This window comes from Prionailurus bengalensis, chromosome C2, assembly GCF_016509475.1.
Source record: "Prionailurus bengalensis isolate Pbe53 chromosome C2, Fcat_Pben_1.1_paternal_pri, whole genome shotgun sequence".
Classification (NCBI taxonomy): Eukaryota; Metazoa; Chordata; class Mammalia; order Carnivora; family Felidae; genus Prionailurus; species Prionailurus bengalensis.
The window spans coordinates 79,952,943-79,976,339 of NC_057350.1; the positions used below are offsets into that span (position 1 = coordinate 79,952,943).

Below are 23,397 nucleotides of genomic sequence, written 5' to 3' on the forward strand. Positions count from 1 at the left end.
TCGTATCTCTTACTAAATTTGCGAGTAGGTATTTTAAGCCTTACTCCCTCTGCAAAAGGGAACTACTCCCACTGTATTGTCTCAAGTATTATTACATGTAAAACTGTCAGTTTTAGGAGACTCAATCTGAACCAAGCCACCTTCATAAACTTTGTAACTATTATTTACTCGATAGATATTCACTGAATGCTTCTTCTGTGCCTCAACCATGGTAGGCATTGTGAATTTAATGGTGCCCAGCAGAGTCCCTGCTCGCAAAGCCAAACAGTCTAGGTGACAAGGTAGCTCTTGACGTTACCTCACCAGACTAAGTACCTATTTGGTTTGTCTGTTTGCTCTTCCCTGTTCCTTTCCCAGAAATGTGTAACTCAAAAGCGATGAAGGGAGAGGGCCCATTTAATGAGGACTGGGTCACAATCAGAGAGATGCGACCAGATTGTACAGCTGGTTTTCTATTGTTGTTGTTGTTTTTCTTGGAGAACAGGTGTTGACAGCTTTAAGCACTAACTAAACTCTGCAGAGATTATAAACTTAGAAGACTAAGAGATATGCCCACATTTTTTAAAGGCAGCTTTCAAGTCAAAATTAAGGTAAACTTTCCATAAAATCAGAGCTGTCCAAAGACAGAACAAGGAGTTTCAGTTTCCTCCATTAGAAATATCCAAGAAAACCTGTAGGGACACCTTGGGAAAGATGATTTATCAGGTGTTCAGTATCAGGTGAGAGACTGGTCCACCTCAGTAGTTCTTGAAACCAGAGAAGTGTTCCCCCAAAATGGTGCCAATTCTAGACCAATTACTTCAGAATATCTGAGAATAAGACCCTAGTCTTGGTATTTTTTGGAGGTCCCCGGTGATTGTTAAGTGTAGTGAGGGTGGAAAACCATGGAGAGACATTTATTAAAACGCTTGCAGTACTGCACTGGCTGTATTCTAGGAAGCCTGCAGACTTTAAGCCATACGGCAAAAAGGAAGGGACACTGTCATACCCTTTTCCACATCAGCAAAGTCATCAAGGAGAAAGCCGAACAGGCTAGTGTTCTAGCTTGTAATAAACGAGTCCAAGTTCTAAGATGTGCTCACGAGGGAGAAAGGCCAGAACTATCAATAATATATTGGATACAAAGAAAAGAAGATGCGCACATTTTGACATTCCAGAGACCATTAAGGCTCTGCATGGAATAGGTGTACTGAGTAAGATACGCATTTTATGTTGTCAGGGGGTACTTGTTTTTCTTTCGTTCATGCATTCATTTATTCATTTGTTCATTCGTTCATTTTTTTGGTTTTAACCAGAAAATTCCCTAGTTACATTCTTACCTCTTCCAAAGCTGTATTAAAGTGAATTAGATGTTTGCAAACTTCACTGGGACTTGGGGAAGACTGGCAGGAGAGACCACGCAGCAAAATTCTTGTATCAAGGGAAAAGCTGTGGCTTTCGGTATTGAACAAAGTTCTACCAAAGGCATAAGAGTAGAAGCCAGGTATATAAAATAAGCTGAGAGCCCCCATTGAATGTCTATGATTTCCAAGTACCATAATATGCTAACACTAGAAAACAGCCTATTTTTAGTACTTGAGGTTGTTTTTGAAAATCACCAATCTTTTGAACCTTGTTTTTCTTTTTTTTTTTTCCTACTACAGCTTTTCTGTGCCTTCAAAGTTACTGAGGATCATTGACCAAGATTCTCCACAGCAAAAGGGAACAGTGGTAATAAGGTTGTCAGAACCTGGGAAAGAAAAGTCCACCTCTACCCTTCACTGACCTAGAGGAAGAGAAAGGTAAATGCATCGGTCAAGGCCAGAGCGAAAGCTGGCATTAGCCCCAAGAGAAAAATGCAGAAGTTCTGATTCTCAGCCCTTATTGCAAACCACCAGCCATTCTCACTTCCCCTGCCAACAGAGCTGACTTTTGTCAGTGAGGGAAGAACTAAGTTTCACAAACAATTAGCACAATAAGAAATAAGGGTGGGGTACTAAGGGACCATAACCATGGTGACTGCTTTGTGACTCTAAGATCACTGACAGGCTTTAAAAAGAAATGGATTTGTTCCTTCAACATTGTATTAGATCGCTTTATAATGAAATCAAGTTGGTGACTGTTGGTGGTACTGGTATCGTTGAACCTTCTGTTCAGGAGCACAAAAAGCATCTGAGAATAAAGAGAGAGGCAAAGTTGACCTGACCAGTTAGCTTTCAAAATATAAAAGCTGCCATAAGAGCCACCGCAAATTAGCCAGGGCAGAAAAGCAAAAGGGGGTTTTCTACAGCCATTAATTGCCATATTACCATTATTATCATTATATAATACAGTACCATATGGAGAGCATTAAATAGTGTACTTTCAAACGAGACTCAGGCCAACTAGGTTAAGCAATGGCCTCCTTGAATCAAAACCTATTGCCCCTTGAGGCCCGCAGAGCTGCCTTGATTAAACACAGCGGCAGGCTCCAGTTGAAGGGATGATTCTTCTTTTTTGAAGGGAGGTGGAATAGAGTAATTGCCAGATGTTTGCAATTTTAGCTATAAAAAGATGGCTGCTTTCCATTCCTGAGTATGTTGAATCTTTTTTTTTTTCCTTTCTACCCAAGCTATTGTGGTTCACTAAAATAGGCCACTGCACTGATGAATCATCGTTCAAAAACTGCAATAATGGAAGCAGAACAAATATGACATTTTAAATTCACATAGAAGAGAAATAAGTAAAACTGTATGGGTAATAGTTCTATGCTAAGCAACAGAAAACATGTTGCAGTATAAAGGACCTGATTTGGGTTCAGAAGAGTTATTCTTGAATCTCCTCTTGACTGTTCTCTACCTGTAAGACCAGGTCCAAGCAATCTCATCATGGAGACTTGATCTCCTCAAATACCAAATGGTGTCACTATCCCCGCCCAGCCTCGCTCTCAGAAGAAAGAACTTACGCCTCGCCTTGGATGGGCGCTGTCCAGAGAAGATGTGCAAATGTATACGAAAGTATATCAAAACCATATATCGTGATATAATTGCACATACAGTGTACATTATTTTGTATGTGCATTATATTTTCTGATAAATATTAGAAACCCTCTCCCAATGCCACCACAAAATACTCAGTTCTCTGTTCAAACAGTGCCTTCTAAATCTGGTGAGATGAAAATGAAAATCTGGCTTTTACTTAAACAAAAGCAATATAACTGGATTGAGAGACTGGTGACCTCTTAGACAAAGGATGTTATCTTTCTTAATGAGTGAACTAAGCATCTCCTTAAGGGTCTGATGACATACGGACACTTTCTGTGAAAAGAGACATACACATGGACCAAGTTTAAACATAATTTCATGGCCCTGGCTAAATCCCAAATATGAATCCTGGGGATGAGCGGGATGCGAGATAAAATTCCTAATTAATTTTTTTTCTCAGAAAATATAATTAATAACATCTTTAGAATCTCTCTGCCTCATTGGATAAGTTGGAAAATAAAAGATTTTAAAAATTAATAAAAATCACCAGTTTATATTGTTTGTTCTATATAACTTCATTTACATTATTATCTGTAATGATAGTCCAATAATAAAAATGCTACTTCTTAAAGAGACAATAAATATGAATCTTTTTTTTTCATGGCATAGTTCAAGTAAAGTCTCTGAGAAACATGTTCTACAATTTTAAAATAGTATGTATCAACACATCACAATTCTAGCAGGTCAAACTAAGACATTCAATCCTAAAAACATCACCAAAGCACAAAAAAGAATAAAACTAAGGCTATTTTCAAAAACAATCAGCGAGAGTTACATTTGGACAATAATAATTTAAAAATTTATGGTTGTAAAAACTATGGATTATGATTCCCAGAACTAATACCCACATTTTAATTTTAATAATAACAGCAACAGTAACAACAGCAGCTTCCACTGACTTAGCGATTATTTTGTGCCATACTATGTCAATGTATTCACTGGATTTTAAAAAACAACTCTTTGAGATATATTTTTAAGATATATATATATATATAATTTTTTTGACATATATATATTTATTTAAAGTAAGAACAAATTGAGACAGCTTAAGCAGCTACTTAACCTAATTAGTCCAAGTTCCCAGAGAATTAGGGGTAAAATCAAAACCTAAACCAAGATCTATCCGATGCTGGAGTCTCCGTGCTTAACCACCGCCTGCCATGAGTCTTCCCTCTTTTATCCTTCCAGTCCTGTCCTGATCCCAAGTAAACTCTTTTTTCTGAGTCCTCTGAGAAAATAATCATAGAGCCACCTCACAGAATTTAAAGCTTTATATTGCTAGTTAACTGGTCATTTTCATATGTCAAGTTTCTAATGAAAATATAAACCACTTAAGGATTAGGATGTGTTTTTACTTGCTTCCTATCTCTTATAGAGCCCTATTAAATTAAAATGTCATGAGGCATATCTGAATTGTCCCCACTAGAGGAACTGAAATAAATGCAGAGGGTGAGGTATGAAAAAGTAAAATCCATCTACCAGGGACTACATTTAATGGGCATATGTGACACTTCAAGGTCACCTCAAATGGTGATATTTCTAGTGACATATCATGTACCTTGGCCATTTCTTTCCTGGTAAATAATTTTTATTTAGGAAAGTAGTACCTGAATACTGGAAGGAAGTACCTGATAAAATCTATATCGTGATTATATATATGAACAGATCACTAACAAAAACAGCAAATTTACATGTCATTGAAATTTCATTTTAATGCCAATAAAACTACCAATGATATCTAACAAGTTTAAGCAAGATGGCATAATTCACGCAACCTAACAAAGATTTCAAATAGTTATTGAAGAGCTTTCTGAAATAATGTCTTCCTGACATTACTTTGGCTTTTTTTTTTTTTACTTCTGTACATTATCCTGTACACGCCAATGCACACGTGATTCTAATGGATTTTTGCACGTTATTTGGATGACTTCAATTTTCAAACAGCTCTAAATGCTAATGATTGGGGAAAATAACAGCGATAAGATTTTCTTCTTTTAAGATAAAATACTAATAGCATTAAAACCAGATGCAGTGTAGTGCTAAGAAAAAGTCTACACATGGAATTAGGAGACAGGGATTCAAATCCCAGCTTTGCCCTGTGCTGGTTGTTTCACTTTATATTATATTCTCTGCAGATTGAGAGTGATGATACCTATCTTTTACAGTGTAGCCAAAGATTAACACTAAAGCAGAGTGGATTTTAGATGAAATAGGATAATAAATCTACTAAAAAGTTTTTCACATCCTTATGACAATGTTCTGCCAGAGAACTCGTTTTAGTGGTAGTAATAATTGTTGATTATTACACAATTGTTATTCTATATTACCAATATTTTACTTAAGGGGAAGTACCAAAATCTGGTCAAATGTGGCTTCTACATTTATAAGCCTTACTGTGGGTCCTCTGAATCTTAGATTTTTCATTTGTCTTTAGGAACTATAATAATGTAGGAACCATAATGTTACAGGATATTGTGCCAACTGGACTAGATATTATGTGGGAAAGGCATTTGAAATCTATTCATATCCACACACACACGCACACACACACATACACACACACACACACACACACACACATCTTTAAAGCTGCAAGTTGTAATGAATATTTTACAGTAAAGTGCTTCTTTCATTGCTTCCTGTGCAGCAGACCATCTATTCTGTTTGAGATCAGCAACATACAAAGCAATGTAAAGAATGGATGGGAAGAGAGAATACTGGTGGTGAAAGTGCTAGGAAGCCTGAAGTGCCACATCTCAGGGACCTATACTCTTCTTTCCCTAGTGCTGTGCTCAGCCTTCCAGACTCTGGCAACAGTAAATTTAAGAAAGGATGATAAAAATATAATACCATGATTTTTTTTTGTCTTACAGTTCCTAGGGTCAATCATTGTTCCAGGGTATGGTTTCTTTATATGGTATATTTGCCCAAAGGCTCAGGTGTCAGATTTATTTTTATAATATCCATAATGAATCCATTTATAGATGATTTACATAGGCCTGTCGTGACCCAAAATCAGCTGAGATTTCAAGCATCCCTTCCTGAAGTAACACAATAGCAAGTGCTCTATAATGCACAAGCTTGGGCATCGCTGAGTATTCTAGAAGAATCTTTTTTTTTTTTTAAATCTCCTTTCTTCTGTTTTTGGATCCCAATTAAAATTCCTTGAGACAACATATGCAAAAAACTATGTTATGATGATAAAAGCACAGAAGGAAAACCATAGCAAGGTGAAGAATGATTTGAGTCCCTGAACCTCTACATTGTTCACATGATAAAAGATACTTAAGACTTCAAAAGCCACTGCCATTAACTAAGGAGAGTTTGTGTACTCCCAAGACCTGCAGAAGATTCAAAAGGCATTAAAACACTGGCCCCTGGAGTTATTGAAACAAATGAATGGCTCCCAAACTTCAATTGAGTCTCAATCAGAATTATATGGGGAGTTTTGCTTTGTTTTGTTTTGTTTTGTTTTGTTTTGTTTTGTTTTGTTTTGTTTTGTCTTCATGCAGATTCCTGGGGCCCATGCCTTGAGATTTTAAATCTGTGGTACTGACATGAGCCTCAGGGCTTGTGTGTTTTCTTTTCTTTAAAAAAAATGTTCCCCAAGTCTTTCTGATGACTGGCCAGCTTTGACCATTGTTTAAACCATACATTATAACAGTAATCATGAAAGTGTGGTAAGAGAATTCGATATGCATGCAAGATGGCACTTGAGAAGGAGAAGAAACCATTTTTAAATACATCCATCCATACATACAAACTCATAGAAAGTTGTAAAAATTGTTTAGACTCTCAGTTTCTTCCAGTGGTAACATCTGATAATGGTAGAATACAACATCAAAATCAGGAAACTGACATTGTTGCATTACTGTTAGCTAGCTCTGACTCAGTTCCCGCCATTTTTTGACCCACATGCATTTGTGCGTGTATATAATTCTATTCCAGTTCATCCCATGCATAGATCCGTGCAACTACCTCCACAACCAAGATCCAGAACTGCTCCACCATCACAGAAAGACTCCCTGTTGCTTTTTCTTGGTATGAACACCCACTCCTGCCCCACTCCATCCTTCATTTCTGTTCCCTAGCAACCACTAATGTGTTCTCCATCTCTGGAGTTTTGTCATCTCAAGAATGTCTTATAAATGGAATCATACCGTATATGTAACCTTCTGAGACTGACTTTTTCTTTTTTCATTAAGCATAAAGCCGTTGAGGTCAATCCAGGTTATTGCATATTATCAATAGTGCAATCCTTTTTATTGATGAACTGTATTAATGCATTGTTTGGAGATACTGGACTTTGTTGAAACATTTACCTATATGAAGGACATGTGGACATTGCCTTTATAGTATTTAGTCATCATGAAAAAAGTTGCTATGAACATTCATGTACAGGTTTCTGTGTGAACATAACTTTTCATGTCTCTGAATTGAATTCCCAGGAGTGCAACTGCTAAATCATATGCTCAGGACATGTTTGGGAAAGACGCTGCCAAAGTTTTACAGAGTCGTTACACAATTTTACACATTCTTACCAGCAACATATGAGTGATCCAGTGTCTCCTCATCCCTACAGCATATGACTTTTTTTTTAAATTTCAGCCATTCTAATAGATGTATGGTAATATTTTATTGTATTTCTATATTTACTTTTATTTTCAAAAAAGAAATTAAGCTTTGTTTAGATTTAAAATATGAAGTGACGATATTACTATGTATTTATATAATTTAAAAATAAACTAGGGGGCACCTGAGTGGCTCAGTCGGTTAAGCATATGACTCTTGATTTCAGTTCAGGTCATGATCTCATGGTCATGTGACTGAATCCTGCCTCGGGCTCTGTGCTGACAGCTTGGAGCCTGCTTGGGATTCTCTCTTTTCTCTCTCTCTCTCTCTCTCTCTCTCTCTCTCTCTCTCTGTCTCTACCCCTCCCCCGCTCATGCACACACACTCAGTCTTTCTCTCTCTCAAAATAAATAAAAATAAATAAGATTCAAGAGTACTTCACCACACAACACCACATTATTCACCACTTCCAAAGCCAGACACAAAGGATGAGGAATCTAGCACCTTATTAAGGAATCTACTTCCATAGTTCATTATGCTGACAGGTTACAAAATAAGAGATTTTGTTAACAATACATGAATGAACTTCTCTTTGTTCTAAAACATCTACTCGACTCTGTCCACATAAATTAATTCTATCACCAGAGCTCCTAAACAAGTCACCCAAAACGCATCAGTGACACAAAACTGTGGGAACCCTGGAAGGAATCCAGAGGATCAGAGCTCAGCTTCGCTACTTAGTGTTCTCTTGTATTGAACAAGCCACCTAACCTCTGCGCCTCTAATATTGGAGTAATAACCCCTGCCTGCAGTCAACAATTTTGTCTGTTATTTACAGCACTCCTAGGGCAAAGGCCCTACACCTTCTAGAAATGTATTAGTGAAATAATGATCCTCATCTCAGAAACGAAAGGGTTGCATTAGATAATTTTTAAGATTTATCCAGGCTCTAGAATTTCACAGTTGAGGCACTGTGATTCCTATCATTGCTATTTGAAGTTGATCATCTATATCAGTATAGGGGCACCTGGGTGGCTCAGTCAGTTAAGCGTCTGACTTCGGCTCAGGCCATGATCTCACAGTTCATGAGTTTGAGCTCCACATAGGGCTCCCTGCTGACAGCTCAGAGTCTGAAGCATCCTTCAGATTCTGTGTCTCCCTCTCTCTCTGCCTCTCCCCCGCTCATGCTCTCTCAAAAATAAATAAAGATTAAAAAATTTTATAAAAAAAAATCTTTACCAATATAACTTTATTACTAACAATTCTAGCTATACCACTACACATGTATTAGTCATATTATACTACTAGAATTATAATTTAGAATAATTATTATAGCATGTAGTAAGATTCTGAAGTGCATTTATTAAGTAAATACTATTTTTTCAATGTTAGTTATTAGGATTAAAAACAATGTTATTTTTATTATAGCAAGAAGTGTGTTCCATGAGGGCAGGGATTAATCTCTGTCTTGCTCACTGCCATTCCTTCAGCCCCCAGAAGACAGCCTAACACAAAATCTGTTTTAAGTAAATGATTGTTGAATAAGTACACCATGGTAATTCCTTAGAGTTGTTAAGATATTTTATGGTTTATAAAACATTTTCATCCTCTGTTATATTTGATGCTCAAAACAATCTTGTAAGATAATATCACCAGCTAATTTTATATATTAAGGAAATGTGGAATAGAAAACATCACCAAGGTCAAGTAGTGAAACTGGGGCTTGAATGTAAATGCCCTGCCCCCCAAATCAGCATGAATCTTGGCTCTTTCAAGTGTCAGTAAGGCCTGTGAATATTTGGTAAAATCTAATGTCACCCAAAGAAATTACAAATCCTTTTCTCTTCAGGAAGATGTGATGTGAAGATCAAATTAATACAATTATTATCTGACCCTTTAATGAATGAACAGCTGTCCTTTCCTCCCCACACACCCCGCCAAGGCTCTGAAAATGAAAACTCATGTACAGCACTCCACAGTCATAGACGATGCTCAACACGCTTACCTTGAACCAGAAACGGGGCATGCCAGTCAAGCCCGAGTCTCATTAGAGTTCCTGATGTTTCAGTGACTTTGTGACTGTCCTCATGACAGCCCATGCATAATGATAACAAATGTCTAAGAAGCTGCAATCGCTCTTGTATGATTGCTGGCAACTTAACAGGACTGTCAGGACTACAGAAATAAGATGTTTCACGTTTGTACCTGCAAAGTCACAGGCTAGATTCACCTCTGGTGGCAGGGGACAGAAACTATAGGACTCCAGAGACTAGATAGCACACTGTGAGTCTAAATATTTAGATATGATTGTTCAGAATTCACAGTCAGTTCCCCTACACTTTCTGCCACCTACTATTCTAAGTCTTTACAAACAAACAAACAAAAAAAGTTTACTAACCGTAAGAAGAGAAGCAGCACCAAATTGGCTTATAGGTTAAACACAAAAATGGTAGAGAAAACCCATGCTACATCATTTCTTTAAATATATTGTCATCGGTGGCCATCTGTTTCCCTCACATTTTCACTTCTGTGGAGAAAACAAATATGTCCAGCCTAACCAGTTTACATCACTTCACATCACTAATGGCTAGTTCTCTACCAAGTATCAATAACCCATGACTTCCCGATTCCTACGAACCAAGCCTGTCTTGCCTTTTCCCATCTGAGACAATGGAGATACAGTGGAATGAGCACATTTGGGAAACCTGGGCTCTGGCTCCAGTTCAGCGCAAAACTCTTGGATAACCTTGGGAAGCCAGTTCCCTTCCCTCTTAGACTGAGTTTTCACATCTGGCAAATGGAAGGACTGGATTACAAGAACTTCAAACTCTTTTCTACTCCTGCGGCTCAAAGATGTTGTGATTAATGCATGAAGAATGGCTTTGTCAAGAAAGCAGAAATGAAGGAAGACTGGCTGCCATCTCCATCATGGGGAATTCAGTTGTGATGGCAATTTATTCCAGCTACTCCCATCTACTCCAGATTAGCAAATCACCTAAAAACTATTCCCCCTTCATGAAATGGATTAATAACCTCACGGGAGCAGAAAGCATGGAGAGATCTAGCAACAAGTTTTCAGGTTTAGGACCCTCATTGACTAGAATTCATTTCAACCACTGATCAGACCTTTCAAGTCTAGGTGAAGCAAGGTAGGCAAAGCTTGAAAGCAGAGGTCTTATCTATATTATATAGAAGTAAATTAGGTAATACAGGTGGAAATAGTTTGTGAAAAGAACAACCACTTTGAAATTAACTCCAAGAAGAATCATGTAATAAAAAAATCATGGAGTTAAAGTGGATGAAGCTGCCTAACCCAATCTCCAATAAATAGAACCCCTTAACATCAGAAAGAGCCCTAGATATGAAAAGTAAAGGTTAGCTCTATTATTTTACTAGCTACATGATTATTAAATAAGTTATTTCACTTCTGGTAGTTTAGCACTCAGCAAAATGGCAAGAACATCTGCTCTACCTAACTCAGAGAGCTACAGCAAGAATCACCTTTGAAGAATTAAATGACAAAGAATACGGGAGTGTGGGGTAAACTATAAAGGACTGTACAAATGCAAAGGGATTCTACTGAAAGTGTTACCTTGAATTTGCACCCTAGGGATTTAATTTTTCAAAATTCTGACATAAAAAATGCTCTTTAAAGGAACTTTATAGAGATTGGAGAACGTAAATTTCAGACCACAAGACAACCCCAAATTTGCAAACTTGGAAACATTACCAATTATTCTCTATGATAAGCTATTGTAATTATCACATTTCATTCAGCCAAAGTATTAAAAGAGAAAAAGAGATTGTGTGTGTGTGTGTGTGTGTGTGCGTTTGTTTTCCAATTCCCAGAGTTGCAATTACAGGAAAATTTCAGAACCATCTCAAGAAAATAACATATTAGTAAAGTGGGAAAGCTCAATTACTTTGGTATCTACCAAAAACAGAAAAAGAAAGATCAATACCCTGTTCTGCCATCATAGTCTAAGGCTTTGTGTTCTTGGTTTTGTTTGTTTATTTATTTATTTATTTATTTATTTTGCAAATTTGGAGCAGACAGAAGATCCAGATTACAGTATAAAGATAATCACTGGCTACTACTTTCAAGACCAGAAAAAAAAAATGCATTATCTTGTTCTCATCAGTCTAAAATAGAAGATGATGAGACAAAATCATACATACATAGCAACATTCCACAAAAAATGATGTGGACATTTAACAGGATAAACTTTATAAGAAGGCAAAACTTAATAAAAAAAAATATGAAGTCTACTGTATTAAACATGAAAAGGCATTTGGAAACGCAGGGTCATTCAAAGAGGACAGAAGGAACACAAGTTGTTAAAAAAAGATCAGTGGAAAGTTTGAGAACAATGAGCAAAATATGAGGATCTGAAGGCCTAAAGAGCTACTAACTGGGAAAAACAATACCCCACTTTTAAGTGTGCCAAAGCTCTTTAGAGAAAGGTCATTAGCAGAATTCATTATAAACGAATTATGAGAGTTGGGGCACCTGGCTGGCTCAGTCGATGGAGCACACGACTTTTGATCTTGGGGTCATGGACCTGAACCCTACAGCAGGTGCCGGGATGACTTAAATAAATAATATTTTTTTAAGAAAATCATGACATACGGGATCACATAAATATAAGCTGATGTGGAAAACATGTGGGTACTTGGCCATTCTCAGCCCGAGTTTAAAAATGAGAAAACAAACCCCAGAGATTGCAGACATAAAACTAAGGTGGGGAAATGGAACGGAAAACTTCCAGGTGGCAGTGGCTCAACAACTCCTGGACTAAAAGGCTCAAGGAATGGGTATAGGAGGGTAAAAGTAATTCAAACAGGTGGGTCGGGCTCCAGAACTGGCATGCCTGATGGGTAGCTATGAAGCTGGGATCTGTGCCTGAAGAAGCAGGTTTATATTGCTGTGGCCTAACCACCACCCCAAACATTACAGAGCACCTACTATGTGGCAGGGGTGCCGCTGGTGCCATTGGGAGCAAAGGCATGAGTCACGCAGTCCCTATCTCCAAAAGCTTCAAGTACACTGAAGGAGACAGGCTCATTTACAAGTAAGTCTGTTGGAAGGCTTGTGATAAGAATTGTGATAAGAATTCTACGAGATGGATAAAGAGGTTATGGTGGAGTGAGAAAGAGTCCTCTCCAGAATATAGTTAAGAGGTCCTGGATAAGTCTAGACTCAGACAGAGGGGACCTGAGCTCAGCCCTGAGCAGGCCACACACCTCTGAGCAAACAACTTATACTCCCTGCCCTGCATTTCCCACATTCACACCAGTAAAGGGCTGACTGTATGCTTTCTATTAATTCTAACTTTCTGTCTTTGCAGTTAAGCTTCTTAGAGGTCAGGCTCTGAATTAAGTTATGAATGAAAAGCCTTTATGGGCTACAAATTGAGGGAGAGTATGTACCAAAGGGAGAAAATAGGTGAGCTGAGGCACAAGACCCCGGCATCTTCAATTCACCCTGTAGGTAAAAACTGTCTTGGGGCGCCTGGGTGGCTCAGTCGGTTAAGCGGCCGACTTCAGCCCAGGTCATGATCTCGCGGTCCGTGAGTTGGAGCCCCACGTCGGGCTCTGTGCTGACAGCTCAGAGCCTGGAGCCTGTTTCAAATTGTGTGTCTCCCTCTCTCTGACCCTCCCCCATTCATGCTTTGTCTCTCTCTGTCTCAAAAATAAACATTAAAAAAAAATTAAAAAACAAAACAAAACAAAACAAAACTGTCTTACCTACTATCTGGGGGTTTCACTAATGTTACAGAGCATTCTAAATGAACAAAAACAAAAACCAAAAAAAAACAAAAAAACAAAAAAAAGGAAAATGGATATAAACTTTAAAAATGTATAAAAATTTAGACAAAAAAATAACATAAATTATAAAAATGTTTACAGTCACAGAGAATGCACTAACATTTCAATTAAATAGAAAGTAAAGCAAATCTCACACTTTCAACAAATATCATGTCATAATACAGAGCAGATGACGAGATGCAGCTTCATTGAAAAACAAAGTCTGAATATCCATGAACCTTTCCCATATTTATATTTAAAATGTATATATGCAAGGGAAATTTCTTCTTTCACGTATTCAAAAAAGGTTATATTAAAAAAAAAGAGAGAGAGAGAGAGAGAGCGAGATTGGCAGCAGTGCAAGAAAGAATCAAGACTTCAGAAATTAAATGAGACTGAGTTGCTTGAAATGAGGATGCCATATTCCAAACTGTTTACTGCAAGAAAAGAATTACTGAGCCGAGTACTCACCCATCCAGCCATCCGCCATCCATCCAAATATATACACACATAAGAACATACAGACATACATTTGACCATACACAATCATTCCTACTAAAAACACAGTAGCATAATAGGAGCCAAGAGGAACATAAGGACGAGGGAGAAACCATGTCTTGTTGCTTAAATGGGGAAACAAAGCTTACATTCTTACAAGGAAGTATCACCATCACATGGGGCCCGAGAGCCACCTATGCCAAGAAGAGAAGGGCAAAGCAAGTTTAGCACCTGGGGAAAGGACAAAGGCCGCGCTTCAGACACTGAACAGCCACAAAACTACCTCGCCTCTCCATATTCCCATTTCCGGTTTTCCATGTGAGAAAAACTCTTTCCTCACAGGGTAACACGAGAAAGCCATAAAACGATCACGGAGAAGCGCAGCATCTCGTACAGCCTACATGCTGAATAGGGGCAGAGCAAAAGCAGGAGGAATAACGGAAAAAAAAAAAGCAGAAAGGTGAGGCTCACAGAACCAGAGGTACATGGAAACATCTCACTCCCAGGGATGGGAGTGGTCTCCTGTGATCTAGGCCATGTCTGGTCATTTTGGAGAAGGTGATACAAGTAGGATTTTGACCGGGGACAAAAGAGGTGGGGGTGGTATGTTGAGAAAGAGCACATGGTCCTGAGCTGCCGTGTTCTGGAGAGGAAGCCAGTGTCCCCAGAGCACTAGACAGACAGAGAACGAACCTCGCAGACTACAGCAAAGGGAGTGGGGCATCATAAGTGCACAGAGTCACCCAAGGGGCCAACCCACTGCCACACATAGCATTGGGCGTGGAGGGATCTGAAGGGAGACCACTACCTGCTTCCCTCCTCCCTCTCACATATGCCATGTATTCGCCTACTTAATATGGGACCTGCCCTCCTCCCCTGCCCCTCAGGTGTGTGTCAGTTATCATACTTACCAAGGCTTCCTCACAAGTTTGCCTCCTACTCCAGGAGGGAGTCTATCTTAGTCCTTTCATGTGAAAGAGAAGTCTATTTCAGTTCTCCCCCAAAATGAGGGGACAAAACAATAGTCCCCCAGTAAGCAAACAGGGGAAATGCAGAGAAAGCAAATAAGGAAGCCAACATATGGCCCCTCCTGTCCTGATGAGGAGGGATTCTCTTCCAAATTCCAGCCCTGAGTCCTGCAACCACTAAAAAGAACAAAGCCAACCAGTTCCACTAAGTCTGGGAGCAGACATGGAGCCTCCTTCAAAGCCTATAAAACTCAGGCACTGCCATAGAGATTAGTAGAACACCAAGAGCGGCACATACTGTTTTTCCGGGGTAGCACTCTGATGGTCTTATTGTTGCTCCTCCCAGAACAAAAAATCCATGGCCACAGCCCAGGAGTGCATGCTGATGCCTGACCTTCCTCCCACCTGCCTGAGCGTCCAGCCATCTCACACAAGCTGGATATCTGGACTAGGCGTCTGACTCCAGAAGTCATTAAACTCTATTTACAATACCAACAGACTAATGAAGTGTTTGCTGGGGACAGGTAGAGGACTAGGAAGCAAAGAGAAAGACTGCACCATATGACAGGGTGTGACACAGTCTTACGGAAACTTGCTGAAAGAAACACACTCCCGTCACCCAAGAAGCAGTAAGAAACATCATGGAGAGGGTAACGTAAGGTCATTTTTCTAAGTGGTGGTGGGATGAGGGAGAAAACAGAGAAAGGGGTACTGAATCTCCTTTCAGGTCTCCTCTCTCTCAGCTCCCATAAATGGAACGTTCTTCTGCTTGTCAGTTATAAGTCATTATTTCATGGGTTTGGATGAGCTGCTGACATTGACTGGTAAAAATATGGAAACTCTTCCAGCAAAGAGTACAGCACCCTGCACTGTCTGAGAGGTTCAGTGTGTGAATGTGCATGGACCTATGCACCTGAGATGCTGAGCTCATGTGGATCATCAAACTCTACCTGATCAAAACTGAATGGACTGCATTACAACCTCTAGAACTAGGTTTCATTCACATTTGCCTATGACCTTCTACAAACGCAGATCTCACAGAGCTCTCTGGACAACTTTATCCTAAGTAGTCTAGGGGAGGAAAGATAGCCAACGAAGGTTAAACAATTCCAGTGAGGTACCTTCATATGGGTTTCCAATCAGACCACTGCCTGGCACCGTATGGGGCCACTTGTCCCATGTCAAGAGGGAGGGGCAGCTGGGTAGCAGACACATCTCTACATGAGATGAGGTGAAAGGATAACACGGTAGAAGGGCACTGGGCTATGAATGAAGAGACCAAGGTTCTAGTTTTGGCTCTAGACCAAACTCACTGTATAACCACAGCCAGATAACCCCTAAGAGGTCTCACTCTCTATGTCCCTAAAAGAAAGGTTCGCTTTGATAGTTTCTAGATGCTTTTTAACGTTTGACAGTCTATTAACTACAATAAGCACAGCGAATTCTTGAGCTAACCTTTTTCCGACACAACACTGGACAGATGAGTCACTCTTATTATACTGAACTCTCCCACTTTGGGCACCCAGCTCTAAAATCCCCCCCACTTACCTTCACCTCCAGGTTTGTATGGGTTGTACTTGGGCTTTGGAGCAACTACTGGTGCAAACTTCTTGGGTGGTTGTTGTGTGGACACTGAAATGCTGGGAGTCCCAAAGGAATGGGTGGTCTCCATCCGTGCAGGCACATGGCCAAGAGGCTCACCAGTACTTTTGGGTGGCAGCCAAGACGGATGAGACATTGTCGGAATCTGAAACTAAAAAGAAATAAACACAGTTGGTTCCAAAAATGGAAGCAACCCACCTCTCCCTTTATCATAATTTCATCTTAATCCATACTTGAAATCTTGACAAAGCTCTCTGAGAAGGAAGAAAGAGAAAAGGTAAATGGGGGGACCAGGAAGAGGAGGAAGGGAAGGAACAGGAAAAACTGACCATGGGAGGAGAAAATAGAAACTCCCTCACCAATCTTGAATACTTCTTCTGACAGTTACCTCTTTAACACTAACACTCTTCAGGAAATGGATATGATAAGAAATGTTCCCTAACCCAAAGGAGAATCTGATACCAAACAAGTTGCAAAAACGCTCCAACTTTATCAATAACCTATGGAAATGATTACCAAACAACGACATGGTGATAAGTTACCTAAATGAAGTGATATTACCTAAGTGAGATAAAAAAGAAAGAAAAGTGTTTCTGGGATGCAGAAAAAGGTAAGATTATTCTTGTTGGGAGCAAAATGAAGACCTCACTGATGAGGCGCCCCTCAGACTGGGCCCTGAACTGGCAGAGGCCAGTCCGAACCGTGTCAGCAAAGTGGCACAGGCAGAAAAGTACACAGCACTTATGCTTGGTGTGACCGGAGGGGGAATAAGGAAAAGCAGCGAGCAAACAACAAAAACATGGGATGCAACCAATGCCCAGACAGCTTTGCACCCTAGCCCGGGGAGCCTGAATGTATTAGGTCAGCATTAAGGAGGCACCCAAAGTTTATTCTTGAAACAAGGGCGTAACCAGGGCATGTCCGGATACTTTCAAGTGATCCCTCTTAGAAGAACCGTCCTGCTCCCCACCAAGGGGGCACTTGCAAATCGGGGGTAGGGGGACTTTGTTGGCCACAATGCCTGGGACCATACCGGTGCTTAGTAGCGAGACACTAGGGATATTCAACACCTGTAATGAACAGGTCAGCCCTACGTGACCAAGCATCAGGAGCTGTGCTGAGCCAGTATCATAGGGAAGATTTATGAACAACTTAGCTGGTGGGGGGGGAGGAGAGGGACAGCCCAGCCAATGTACTGTTCTGATGGGATTACAATACGCTATGTGAGGAAAAAAAAGGATGTCTTGTCTGTCAGAGTAAGCCAGTCACCCCTCCAGGGAGCCTGCAGGCTGGAGCTGAGCTTCCCGGACATCTTGCTGAAGAGGAGGGCTCTCCAAGCCTGATTGCAACAGCTCTCCAGCACAGGGAGGCCCGGAAGCCACCCTGCGCCGACTCGCAGCCCCACATCCACCCAGTAATTTATTAATTGAACTGAATTAATTGAGAGGGCTCCATGATTACCTCCAGATGTCTGTAAAAACAAAGAACACTGGAAACAGAGAAAAATAAAGGCCTCTGTCCATGGCATGGCACCGGAGATGGGGTGACAGTGATAGGAAGGGCGCAGTGTTGGCCAGGTAGTAGAAGGAATGGCATGACCTTGAACATCGCCCCCCCACCCCCGCCAACCCTGACCCTGCATCAGGGCCTCAGGTACCTCAACTCTCTCAGAGTTAAGATCAAGCCCTGCCCCCACTAACTCGCAGAGTTTTAGGACAACCAATGAGATAACAACATTAGAGTGTCTTATATACTATAAAGTGCTATGCAAAGTGAGAGAAAGAAAATGCTTGCAATAGTTTTCTCCGTTTTTAGAAGGGGATGACGGGAATCATTGAGGAAGCCTCTAAACTAGGAATCAGGAGGCTTCTGTTGCTGAAGGCAGTGATGACCCTGGCTTTTCAGTCTGGTTGTAGGGAGCTTCTTTTCCTCTCCCTCCCTTGTACCTTGTGCACAGGCTATGTACAGACACTTATTAAACTGTGAGTCCTTTGAAAGGGCAACGACCAGGGTGCCTGGGTGGCTCAGTAGATTGAGTGTCCGACTCTTGATTTCAGCTCAGGTCATGATCCCAGGGTCGTGGGATCGAGCCTGGCATCTGACTCCATGCTGAGCATGGAGAATCTGCTTAAGATTCTCTCTCTCACTCCCTCTACCCCAGCATCCCCACTTTGCTCTTTCTCCCTCTCTCTCTCTCAAATAAAAATAAATAAAATATTAAAAAAGGAAAGGGCAATGACCATATTTTACACATTTCTAAAACCACCATTAAGGCCAAGCACAAAACCAATATGGAAACCATGAGTCTGGGTTACTCATTGTTCTGAAGCCTGGCAGCAAATTAACAATCATATGAGAAGATTTCTCTCAGGATTGAAGAATACTAATCTCGGTTTTGTGTATGTACTTTTTTTAATTGAGTCTCAGTCTCCTACTGAAAGGGGATGAAAGTGTCTGTTCTGCTTTCAACATGACTAAAGTGAGCACAGGTCAGGACCAAGTAGGATAAAATAAAGCTTTAAAAACTCTCATGCCCTATGCACATTTGTAGTATACATTTTAGCTGTACGTTAACATTATCCTCGCAACTTTTCTCTAAACCTAAAGTCATTCCAAAATAGGAACTTTAAAAAATGGGTTACTATAGGATGCAGTGATTTCTAAAGCAAAGAGGCACATTTCCAGATCAATCCCACATTGCCAATTGACTGTAGAATCCTGGCTTTTTCAGATATGCCGTAGATATAAAAGAACAGGCAACTTCTGGGAAAGTATAAGAAATGCGAACTTCAGCATCAAGATGCAAGTAATTGACTGCACCATCTTTATAGTCATCCCCAGTACCTCATGGTACCGTGGTATTGCCCTCCTCATAGACACAGCTCCAGCCCCACCCCCTGAGAGTGCCAAGGCCTGGCCATCTATCTGTTCGCGGATGACCTCTATGGCATCTCCTCATACCATTCTTCCACATGTCAACAGGGGTCCAGTAACACCATTCAGAGCATTTGTAATGAATTTCAAATGCTGTGCCCACCATCTACACTGCCATTTTCCTCCCGTCACTTTATACCAACCTTCACTTTCTACCAAGCCCTATTTTTCTTTTCTTTTTTTTTTTAATCTTGACCCAACACAAATGTGTCTGATGCTGTGAACATTTTCCGAACTCCACCTTCCCAACAAAAGAGTAGCTTAATTTTGGGGTCTTCTAGTACTTGTATCATGCTTACAACAATCCACAGGGACTGACCCAGTGAGCGGGAAGCTTCTGAGTAGTCTCACTATATGACTTCTGAGTAGTCTCACTATATGAGCCAGCAATGCTGGCTCGAAAGTCTTTAAGCAAGCCATGTTACAGATAAGTGTGTGAATGAATGAATGTTGATCTGTTTGTTTCCTCATCCCTCTTTAGAATCTCTGTATCTTCCTTCTTAGCCTCCAGTGATAGAGTCAACTCTTTTCTCTTCCTTAATTTAGCAATGGAATTAATCATTTTGATAGATTTCCAGATATTGAACCATGTCTACATTCCTAGGAAAAAAAGCCTACTCACAGTTGTACTATTTGATATATTGATGAATTAAATACGCTACTTTGTATAGAAATTTTTTTACCGATAATCGTAAGTAAGATTATCCTGTAGTATTTTTTTCTCTACTTGTTTTACTTCTCGTTATTCGGTTTTAACATGAGGGTTCTACATCCTTTTCTACCGTGTGGATTTGTTTCCTACTGAGGAGATTAGAATTATCTGATCTTTAAAAGTTTATCAGAACTTAGTGTAAAGTCATTTGGATGTGATTCTTTAATAATAGATCTGAATCATATTTCCAGTAACTTCTATGATAGCTGCAGCAGTTTTATGCTTCTTTGGAGGTTATTTTCATGTTCTGCTGGAAAATCATCCATTTCCGCTAGTTTTATCTCCCTCCCTTTCGATGCAGCTACCTCTCAATTAAAAATGCTGTCTCCTCTATTATGCATCATTTAGATCCCGAGCATCACTTCCTACTAGTCCTGAAGGACATGATTCACGTTTTCTCTCAACCGGTTCAAGTTAACTTCCACAGCACTTAGAATACTGTGCTCTTCACACATCTCTGCCTCTCTGCCGGCCTGTATCCCACACTAAACTCTTGAATCCTTGAGAGCAGAAGTAATTATCTTCCTTGAGTCCCAGGACCTAATGCATGATAGACACTCAGTAAAAACGCCTGTTAATTTAATGAATGAATAACTGTATTTGCCTGGCACTCGAGCTCCAGATGAATCATATTCTCGTCCTGTACTCAAGAAGCTTAAAGCCTACCTGCAAAAGAGACATTTACATATGTGAAAAGAGACAGCAATACGCAGTGTACAAAAAGAACCGGGGTGTGTGACAAGAGCTAGCATAGCCAGGGGTGGGCCCTGACAGGGACTTTGAAAGCTGGGTGGCTCTGAAAGATAAATGGACCAACAAAGACAATGCCTGGAAATACTACAAGCTCAAGGAAGAAGCAAGGTCTTCCCATGGGACAGGGAAACAGGCGGGTTGTACTAAAATGAGGGACTCAAGGAGAATATTTGGGGAAAAGGTTTGGAAGATATAAACTGAGCTTGCCTTTTAAAAGTTTTATACAGAGAAATGAGAAGCTAGAACTTTTATCTTTGAACAGTAATCTAACAAGAGTACCCACTCTAAGTAAGAGTAAAGCTCTATGTTCCGGATGGATCCATGGAAGGTGACAAACACAACAACACAGACATGGAGTCCCCGTGTCCCCAGTTCCAGTCTCAGCTTCGCCAGTGTGACCTTTAACAAGAGAGGATACTCATTTGCAAAACGAATGTCTGTAAAGTCCCAGTCAGCTCTAATATTCTATAGGGCTTTCCTTCTCCGAAACCTGAATTACAGCCCTGTATTTTGATAAATAGGTTTGAGGAAATCTCACAACTTTAGTGAACAGATGAACTAGAACATGTCAGTTGGGGTTTCTCAGCTTCTCCAAGAAAGACCAACATAAACACAAAGATAAGCAGTGGTGAGAGCTGGTTTTGCTGGACCAAAACTCACTCTGCTCTTACTTCCTCTGGTTCTAGGTCAGTTTCACTGTAAGCTTACAATCATTGCGAAAGCAAGAAGTGAAAGGGAAGATCTCCAGAGAGGCTGTGAAAATACACAAACACCATCACAGGAGAGGCAAACAAGAGAAATGGCCCTCATCTAAGCAAAATGCCTACTGCTGCAGGGAGGCAGAGAGCTGGGCTCCCTGGTCTTTCTGGAACTAGCATCACATGCAAAGCAATTAAGAAGAACCTAAGAAGTTTCACTTAATTACCCTCTCCATTGCTCTTGGTCCTCTCCTCCTAGCTGTTCATTGGGTACAAAAAAGCCATGGACTGATGATAAACAGCCAGTGTTTATTGCAGAATTACTATACGCTAAGCAATTTTCTAACAATCACATAATTCTCTTGACTATCATATGACGTAAGGTTATCATTCTCCATATTCAGCAGATCAAGAAAGACTGTAAGAGTTAGAAAACGTGCTCAAAGATACATACGCTAACCAACAGCAAAACTGAAGCTTGGGCCTAGGTCTTCAATCCCAAATCCATGGTCTTCATCATGATATCACCTTCTTCTTTGAAGGAAAGAAAAAAAACCCCACAAACCAGAGGAAGTTACACTTAGAAACAGTCAATTGTGCTCTTATCTCCATTCCTAGCTCCTGGACACTACTTGCCATAATGTCTTCTCAATAACCATCAAACAATAACCATCATGAGCCACAGGCTCACACACTGATGAAGCCAGTAGTCTGACCAAACTACTCAAAGCACCACAGAACACAAACAGCCACAAAAGACCATATGATGCCTAAAATCCTTCCTCTGCACATGAGAAAACTTAGGACTATAGGTAAAGTGAGATCTAATACTTAGAAAGAAAAAAAAGAGCTACTGAGCCTCTCTAAAGACACCATGTGAACGACATGTCATCGTCAGCCACAAAAATAGAACTAACTAGTGTTTGCTCAAGTTTTCCTCTTTCCTGAAATCAATACTGTACAGTTCTGTGAACATTTACATGGGTCACCAAAATTTAAAAACAACAAACAAATCATTGCAGAGTACCATCTAACACTAAGCTCTAGAAGCTTAATGTAATAGTTTTCAAAACTGTCTATACACTAGACTCATCTGGGGATCTTTACATATATATGCTGATTGAAGGGCCGAAAATAATTGACTTAGAGCGTTTGTATTAATCTTTAAATCATGTTGCATTAGTCCCTAAATCTCCTTTGGCAATTAACCCAAAGCCTGGCTCGTGGTCAGTGTTTGCTAATAAATGAATGATACTGAGGGAAGAGACAAGTACTAGCACATTATGTTAGTGGTAGAAAACTTGAGAGACTGGGATGCTAAGTGACTGAAATATCAGAAGTAGCTGATGGCAGCCTAAGTTCAGGATTCATGTCCCTTCACATTTTCTTTATTTAAACGAGCATTAGAGATTTAAATAATACCTTGCCTTTAACTTTGGAGGGGTTTGGCCATCTTTCCCCTTTATCTAAAGGTCAATACTTTCCTACAATTTCAAACTGCTTTCTTAACAATCTACTAAAATGATACACTGTGCTTCTCTCTCTGGGCTACAGCTAATCATCCTGTCTCCATCTCGGTGTTCAGCTGGAGGATACCTGATCCTCTGAATTAGACCCAGTTTTCAGGCTGAGCTCTGCCATGAACTCACACAGCAGCCTTCCCTCTGTGAGATGGCAGTGTCCGCCTCTGAAAACGAGGTGACTGGATTAGATGAAGACTAACGACAACCCTATTCACAGACTCTTCTGATTCCATGGAAGATCCTGACTGTAGGAGATCCTGACTGTAGAACAGGCCCCCAACAAGCGAAATCATGGAAATTCCAGATCATCTGCAATTCTCCTCTGAG

The 23,397-nt window shown here is 40.2% G+C and overlaps 1 protein-coding gene across 6 annotated transcripts in view; it reads right to left on the reverse strand.

Moving 5' to 3' along the window:
* The window catches only part of LOC122491615 (LIM domain containing preferred translocation partner in lipoma), a 679,043-nt gene that overhangs the window by 432,262 nt on the left and 223,384 nt on the right, over nt 1–23,397 (reverse strand). For all 6 annotated transcript variants that reach the window (XM_043594610.1, XM_043594613.1, XM_043594611.1 and 3 more), the window contains one exon: nt 16,397–16,601. In XM_043594610.1, coding sequence (XP_043450545.1) covers nt 16,397–16,586 — 190 coding nt within the window. In that variant the 5' untranslated portion in view covers nt 16,587–16,601. The remainder of the gene's footprint in view (nt 1–16,396; nt 16,602–23,397) is intronic.